This window comes from Sinocyclocheilus anshuiensis, unplaced genomic scaffold (genome assembly GCF_001515605.1).
Source record: "Sinocyclocheilus anshuiensis isolate Anshui unplaced genomic scaffold, SAMN03320099.WGS_v1.1 scaffold1065, whole genome shotgun sequence".
Classification (NCBI taxonomy): Eukaryota; Metazoa; Chordata; class Actinopteri; order Cypriniformes; family Cyprinidae; genus Sinocyclocheilus; species Sinocyclocheilus anshuiensis.
The window spans coordinates 425,667-434,035 of NW_015555804.1; the positions used below are offsets into that span (position 1 = coordinate 425,667).

The 8,369-nt window shown below is 36.3% G+C and overlaps 1 protein-coding gene across 1 annotated transcript in view; it reads left to right on the forward strand.

The window, feature by feature from the left end:
• The window catches only part of LOC107674975 (neuron navigator 2-like), an 80,469-nt gene that overhangs the window by 71,891 nt on the left and 209 nt on the right, over positions 1–8,369 (forward strand). Inside the window, exons 23-38 of the mRNA XM_016469143.1 lie at positions 1,875–1,958; positions 2,174–2,294; positions 2,384–2,547; positions 3,366–3,538; positions 4,232–4,312; positions 4,837–4,990; positions 5,124–5,271; positions 5,350–5,447; positions 5,535–5,630; positions 5,719–5,887; positions 5,996–6,231; positions 6,411–6,565; positions 6,692–6,763; positions 7,256–7,452; positions 7,622–7,740; positions 7,826–8,029. Coding sequence (XP_016324629.1) covers positions 1,875–1,958; positions 2,174–2,294; positions 2,384–2,547; positions 3,366–3,538; positions 4,232–4,312; positions 4,837–4,990; positions 5,124–5,271; positions 5,350–5,447; positions 5,535–5,630; positions 5,719–5,887; positions 5,996–6,231; positions 6,411–6,565; positions 6,692–6,763; positions 7,256–7,452; positions 7,622–7,740; positions 7,826–8,029 — 2,271 coding nt within the window. The remainder of the gene's footprint in view (positions 1–1,874; positions 1,959–2,173; positions 2,295–2,383; positions 2,548–3,365; positions 3,539–4,231; positions 4,313–4,836; positions 4,991–5,123; positions 5,272–5,349; positions 5,448–5,534; positions 5,631–5,718; positions 5,888–5,995; positions 6,232–6,410; positions 6,566–6,691; positions 6,764–7,255; positions 7,453–7,621; positions 7,741–7,825; positions 8,030–8,369) is intronic.

An 8,369-nucleotide genomic window follows, 5' to 3' on the forward strand; every position in this document is an offset into this window, starting at 1 on the left:
GAAATTGTGTGGACATCAAATATGTGGTTAGTAGTTAGAACAACTTCATGTTGGATTTGTACCATGCTGTAGTCTTGACATTTGTACATCTTTATCAGCTGGTAAAACAGTGATTTAGCCTTTGTTCTAGTGTTTTGACATTTTTCCAGCTGCCTGCATCATATTGAGTAAGAGAGTGTGTGTGTGTGTGTGTGTGTGTGTGTGTGTGTGTGTCTGTGAGAGTGTGTGTGTGAGAGAGTGTGTGAGTGTGTGTCTGTGAGTGTGTGTGTGTGTCTGTGAGAGTGTGTGTGTGTGTGTGTGTGAGAGAGATGCACCTTTAAGTGGAATTATTTGCTCAATAACAACAGATATGACAGCCCGCATTTGGCCTACACAACCTAATGAATCGTCACATCCTAAAACCCCTATCCATCCGTCAGCTCTCATACAGGCTTCACAAACAAAACTAGAGACTTTTGCCCTTCTGGGTGTTTGTTAAAGCGTTTTGCGCACACACAAATGCACCGACTGCTATTCCGCTTGGACGAAAACCCTTTGAGGACGCTATATTGAAGGTTATCTGATGTTTGAAACAGCACATGCCCAAACACAAACCTCTGACTCCCTCTGATAGAAGTCATCCAGATCTCCAGTCCCTTGATTATCGGCTCATGTTGCATATGATATGCTTGTTGTGTTGTGTAAGAGCGTGGTTGCTCATTTTTGGCAGCTACAACTTAACAGAAATCTAAGGTACACACTGTCCTCGGTGTCTCAGTACGTACACAGTTCATAACCTCAAGATGTTGACGGGCAAGGCTAACCCCAGTCGAGCAGTTATCTGGCATCCTTGGAGTCGGAATCATTACCCATCTTTGAGGGTCTGTGAGAGGTCTAAACCAAAGCCTCTCAGCAGTAGCAAGAGCCACGGCAGCAGCTCAAAGAACCAGAGTAAATGGAGCAAGCGAGAACTCACTGAGGTGGGCTGAAGATCTTGGACTGACTGCTCTGTTTGACTTTTTAGAGCTGGTTGTTTAGTATGATGTTACCCTGAGGGAGTTTGTGATGCTGCTTGGTTTGAGGATTTTGTTTGGACTCTTGAGTTTAATCTGTTTTGTGTATATTGTGTAATATTATCACAATCTCTCTCACTTGCAGTTCAAAGTAATATTATATTATATTTAGATATATATGTGCGTTGTGTGTGTGTGTGTGTAATATTAATTGTAAGTAGTATTATTTAATATAAAACTATATTATGAATATGCTTTTATGTTACCGATATCTATTATATAGATCTATAAAATATTTTAGTGATTGCTTATATTTATATGTATCTGTGTGTGTGTGTGTGTAATTAGAAGAAAATTATATTATAATATATACATATATCAGTTATATCAAAAATAAAAAGTACTATAATAAAAGTAGAGTATAAAATAGTTTATTATATGTATTACTTGTATTAGTAGTATTTATAATTTTATCATTTTATTTTATTTTATTTTTTTCATTTGTATTTTGTATTTATTTATATAAAAATATTTTTTTATATATTTCTGTATTCATGTTCTTGGTTTTTGTTGACATTAGATGAGGTTGTTGGTCTTTAAACTGGCAATGGCATTTTTATTTATTTTTTTTACCAGTTTCTGTATCCTCTAAATGTCAGCTTAACAACCCGAGGTCTTGCCACAGCTTGTCTTTATCACAAAACTCAGTCTCACAGACATATTTGGATCCATTACTGACAAGCAGCAGCCCACATTTTTGTAGTTGACTGCTCGTCATCTGGTTTAACTCTACTACTGCTTTGAGTCTTTGTCCATTTTTGGCATTTTGCTTATTAAAATAAATCTGATTTATTTTGTAAATGAAATTGTGTTTGTCCTCAGGCTCACCTTGTGGCGGCTTTTGAGCAGAGTTTAGGAAACATGACCATCCGGCTGCAGAGCCTGACGACGACAGCAGAACAGAAGGTGTGTGTGAGAAAGATTGTGTTTTATTATTTTTGTGAGAATGAGAATTTCTGAAGTCTTCATGAAGATACTATAACCTAAAAAAACACTCCATGTTGGAATTTCCCCACGAAGAAAAAGCTTCATAAAGAGTGCTTAAATGGTATCTCATTTGGCCTCTTAAAATGTATTATTGTTAAATATCATTAAAATGGTTTAATATCACTTCTTTGCAGGACACAGAGCTAAATGACTTGAGGAAGACCATTGAACTCTTTCAGAAGCAGAACTCAGCGACTCAAGCCACAATCAATGGAGTCATTAACACACCAGATCCAACATTAACAAACCGCAAGGGTGAGATCTCAATAACTTCAGTACAATAAAATAAACAGCATCACATGTATTGCCTATGCTTCATTTTTCTTTTTATTTCTCTTCCTCAGTTTCTCTTGACTCTGTCAACGGGTCGCCTCAGTCTCAGCGAGAGTTGCGGATCCACAGACAGCCCTCATCAGACAGCGTCTCCAGCATGACCAGCGCCACCAGCCACTCCAGAATTGGCAGCAACCTGGAGCTGGACGCTAAAAACAAGAAGAAGAAAAGCTGGGTAAATGTTCAAACCCATCCATCCAATGCCAAAATACTTTCTTTTCTCCTAAAACATGGTTCTCCCCAAGACTAAACAGACTAGATAGAGTTAGATTATTGGATTATTTCTTTATTTTAACCATTTAAATGTTTATTTTTTTTCATTTGTTGATGTTTAATGTCATCAGCCTTCATGTGGCGGAAGAAAGGTGAATACCTATGAAAGAAAAAGTGTCTTACTAGTACTTTAGTGTATTTTACGTAGAATTGTGGGTTGATATTTCTTGGCGTTAGGTGTTTGCTTTTCTTGAAAGTGTAAAATAAATATCAGTCATCAATATCATACAATCATTTGTCCTCTTGCATTCAGGCTGTATCGTCTGGTGGAGGAAAATTACCTGATAACTACGTATGCAATGCTAACCTTGTTGTCGAAGTGTTGACGTTGTTGTGCAGTTTTAGAGCTAGAACCAGTGTTTTTCATCACTAGATTTATCTGATTTATGTCGCGCAGGTAATCTCCCCTCATTCAGAATGTGTCATAGACTAGATCCAAACACATTTTATGATTATATTATAAACCCTGCTAACTGTTAGCGAGAGTGGTGTTTTAGCTACATTGTATTGAAGTATGTTTTTTTTGTCTGATTTTCCCTGTGCTTTCATGCCATGGTACAGGTGTATGAGGTACGATGGGATAAATGACTCCTTCACATATATTTTTATATTCCTGGAATATTTTAAAGGGATAATTCAAGATAAACTTAAAAAAAGGATACTAACTACTAACAGCTGTGTGTTGAAGGTTTCATAGTAACAGATTTGTTTCTTCCACAGCTGCGGAACTCCTTTAAACAAGCATTCGGGAAGAAAAAGTCTCCCAAATCGGCATCCTCTCACTCGGACATTGAAGAAATGACAGACTCTTCTCTGCCATCTTCACCCAAACTCCCCTATAACAGCTCGACGGCCTCTTCTCCCATGATACGCAACTCCCACTCCAACTCCCTGTAAGCTCCTCACATCAGCATCAGCAACAACAACAACTATAATATTAATAATTCATTATTATTATACATTTATTGAATGCATTATTATATTATAATGAGTATTTCAATTTCTGTAATAAGAATAGTTTTACAACAAACCCAGACTAAACCCATAATTCCTTATCCTATTTATCTCGGAATGAGTGTGCAGAAAAATAATAATAATTTACTACTATTTATTTCTATATTAGTATTATAAATATTATTGTTTATAAATGTATCTATTTTAGTTAAGTTATTATTTCCTGTTTTTATAATAATATTTTATTATTATTAATCACCGTATTATTATTTCTTATTTTTCCGTTGTAATAATAATAACAGTCCAGGTTTCGCTGGGTTTGGTTCAGGTAACACACCGCTAACCAGGAGTTTTCTGAAATATTTGATTTTCTGGAAACTTCTCATTTTGGACGGAAGAAAGATTTATAATAGACAAGCTCCATTTACAGTGTGATTTAGTCTAGAACTAGGTAGAGTTTTTGGAAAATACCACCCATTTTATAAACTAAAAAGTTACACACACCCAAATTTTATGTAGCTACAGAGTAACTCTCAATGTGATGGCACTGTCGGATATAACACTTTATAGATGATGCAACATGGAGCACCCTCAGAGATTCTCTCATGGTTGATATATGTGTATGTTCATAGTCCTCAACTGTCCTCCCTGCCTGCACACGGGCCTGTCTGGGGCTGTAGCAGCAAGTCCATGAGGTCTGCCTCACTGGCACGGTAAAGGGAATGGCACAAACAATACCAATATTTCTCATCTCAGATTTTTCAACTCAATACATCTCAGATTATCAGTTCCCTAAACACAATGTCGCAAACAGATGTTCAACCAATGACTCCTAAATTAGTCATTCTGAGCAATTAACAGTTTTAAAACACTATGTGCCCTGATTCAGAAATAATTTAGTATTGTTGCTATTTCAGTTCCGAGGTGTTCATGCACTACTTCCACAGTTCATTGATGGAAAATTCACTTTCACGGTTAATCAATATTTGATGATTTGTCCAAATCACAAAACAATGAACTAATCTTAAAAACAAAACACCCCAATAATTTTATTTGTTTGTATTTTTTAAATATGTTTTGTATTGTTTTTATCTTATGCGTTTTATTTATTTTTTTAATTTGTATTTTACATTTTTTGCTTTGTATGTATTTTTTGTTGTTTTGTTTTTTGTTGATGCGTTTTAAATTAATCTTGTTTATTTTCTTTTTTGTTTGATATTACATGTGTTTGTCACAGGATCTCTGAGTGTACAGACAGCGAGGCCGAAACAGTCATGCAGTTGCGCAGTGAACTGCGTGATAAAGAAATGAAACTTACAGACATCAGATTGGAGGCCCTCAGCTCCGCCCACCAACTGGACCAACTACGAGAATCCATGAACCGCATGCGAGTGAGCATCTGCTTTAATAGGACAATATGTTTAATGTGCTTGTACATAATTACACTCACATACAGTATATATTCAATGTTTCATGCGGAGGCCAATTTGGTTACTTGTCACAAAATTTATTTTATCCTAACAGATCGAGATCGAGAGGCTGAAAGTAGAGAATGACCGATTAAAGATTGAGAGCCGAGGCAGCGGTAACAGAGCTCCTTCTCAGATGTCCATCTCCCCTTCTTCTGTGGGCCTTTCATCTCAACTTAGCCTCACAGAATCCACCAGCTTAGGTATAAAAGACTTCCTAACTTCAAGAATTGTAGTGTTCTTTGAAAGTAGTATTATTGAAATTCTCCGTTGGATTATAGATATGTTGCTAGAAGACAGTGGAGATGGAAGTTCCTGGAAAGAGGGACAACATGTGAAGGTCGTGGTCAGTCTGGAGAAAGATCCAGAGTGGAAAGAGGTACAACTCAAGACTTTTCAGCAAAAAAAAAAACTCAATGATCTCATCAGTGTCACTTCAAGCTCTTCTTTGTACTACTTTTGGCAGGAATGCAGACCTTCTCAGTTCATGCTGGGCTGCATTGGTGTCAGTGGAAAAACCAGATGGGATGTCCTAGATGGGGTAGTCAGACGTCTCTTTAAGGTACAAAATACTTAGACGCCTCTAAGCTGAAATCTTATGAAAAAACTTCTTCACAACACAAGATGTCATGTTCCTTTCACTCCAACAGGAATATATCATCTACATAGATCCTATCACACAGCTGGGTCTGAACACCGACAGTGTGTTGGAGTACAGCATTGGAGACATCCATCGCGCCAGTGATGCAGATACACCAGAACTCCTGCCATGCGGTTATCTTGTGGGAGAAAGTGATACCATCTCTGTCAAGCTGAAAGGTACGATTATTGCTCTTGTAGAAGAAACTAGTCTTGAAAACATGACACCACACCATTGCATACATTGACGACAGGTCTCTGACAGAGACTTTCTCTCTCCATCTACAGACTTGTCTGTTAATAGTGAGGACAGTTTGGCATTCGAGGCGCTCATTCCAAAGCCGGTTCTGCAGCGATACATCTCTCAGCTTGAGGAGTACAGACGGATAATCTTTTCAGGGCCTTCTGGCACAGGGAAAAGCTTTCTAGCCAGCAGACTGGCCGAGTACATGGTCCTAAAAAAGGGAAAACAGCTGGAACATCAAGCAATCGCCACTTTCAATGTTGATAACAAAACTACTAAGGTCAGTTAAACTGATTGAATTAATAATACAGAACTTAACAGATTTATATCCTATTAATTTAATAATTTTCATTGTTAGTTAAATTGTGGGCGGATTTATTCAAGTGCTACAAAAATCCAAGGTTTTGCTTTCAGCATGTTGCAAATTTCCAGTAATAAAGCACAATGTGTTTTATATAGGAGCTGAAGCAGTACTTGTCCAACCTGGCAGACCAGTGTAAAAACAATGTACATGCTGCTGACATGCCTGTGGTGCTTATACTAGATAACCTTCACCACGTCACTTCACTGGCCGAGATTTTCAACGGCCTGCTCAACTGCAAGAACCACCAGTGGTGAGCAACGCACACAACAGTTTATATATCAATGAAAAACTGAAAATGCAGATTTCTTTTTTTTGTTTAAATCTTCGTGTTTCCCAGTAGACTTCATGTATATTTAATTGTATTATTTTCTCACAGTCCTTACATCATTGGAACCATGAATCAAACTCCATCACCCACTCCAAATCTACAGCTTCATCATAATTTTAGGTATCATCTCAGTCAGATTTCAATTTGCTATTATTTTGTAATATTTTTAAAATTACTATTAATTTACCATTTTTGCTTAATTATATACGTAAATGTACAAAAATATGTAAAATATAGGGGTATAACTAGGGTATAACTTGGAATTTTATCTATACTGTTTAATAACCTTTTTCTGCTATATAATCGATTTGACAGCCTATATATATATATATATATATTCTGTTTTACTATATTTTACAAAATAATTTATTCCTGTGATTGCAAACCTATATATATATATATATATATATATATATATGTATAATTTGTATAATAATTTAAATATATAAATTATAAAATAAATTCATTTTCTATTTTATATCATATACAACTGGGGTTAGTTAGTTGCTATACCCCAAGTCTCCACAAGAGCTCCCGCAAGCATTATTTTGCTCAAGCTTATTATACATAGATAAAGGCGGATCTGGTCTTGTACCTGGTCTCTTATTTCAGGTGGATTTTATGTGCCAATCATACTGAGCCAGTGAAAGGTTTTCTGGGTCGGTACTTGCGACGGAAGCTTCTAGAAACTGAGATCAGCAGTCGTGTGAGGAACAGTGAGCTAGTTAAGATTATTGAGTGGATCCCATGTGTTTGGCATCATCTCAACCGCTTCCTGGAAATACATAGTTCTTCCGATGTCACAATTGGTGAGTGTGGAAACATGCTGTTATGCGCAATTATTCAAATGGTTTCCTGAGAATTTCTCAACTCCTAATGATGTTTTATATAAATAAAAGAACACTTTTCTGTATTATGAAACTTTTCTAAACTGTCTTAATATATTGATTTGTGTAAAACATCTTTTGTCCATCACAGGACCTCGACTTTTTCTATCCTGCCCAATGGATGTTGAAGGCTCAAGAGTGTGGTTCACCGATCTGTGGAACTACTCCATCCTCCCCTACATGCTGGAGGCTGTCAGAGAAGGGCTGCTGGTAAGGTGCCTTCCATCATATGTCCATCATTACAATATTGGGACACTAAAGCAAATAAACAAATAACTGTACATGTGTTCTGCAGATGTATGGACGTAAGGCAGCATGGGAGGATCCGGCCAAGTGGGTGATGGACAGCTTCCCTTGGGTGGCAAGTCCACAGCAACATGAGTGGCATTCCCTGCTGCGACTTCGGCCAGAGGACGTAGGGTTCGACGGGTACAATATATCTCAGGAGGGCAGTTCAGGCAAGCAACCTGCACAGGGAAAATCAGAAGAAGACCCACTGGTATGTTTTAAGTATGTTTTAATCGATATTTGCTCATATTAAAGAACCAAAATGTTTTCTCTATATATTCTATTATTATTATTATTATTTTAAAATCTCTGATGTATGAGTTTCTAAGTAAAATAACATCTAAAAATGTATAATATTTATATATTATATAATCATTTATATAATTATTTATTATTATACATTTCATTTTTAATGATATATAAAATATATAAATTGTATCTACGTATATTATTTGTTCATATCTCATTTATATATGTGTGTGTGTGTGAGTATACACATATATACATGTGTGTGTGTGTATATATATATATATATATATATATACATATAT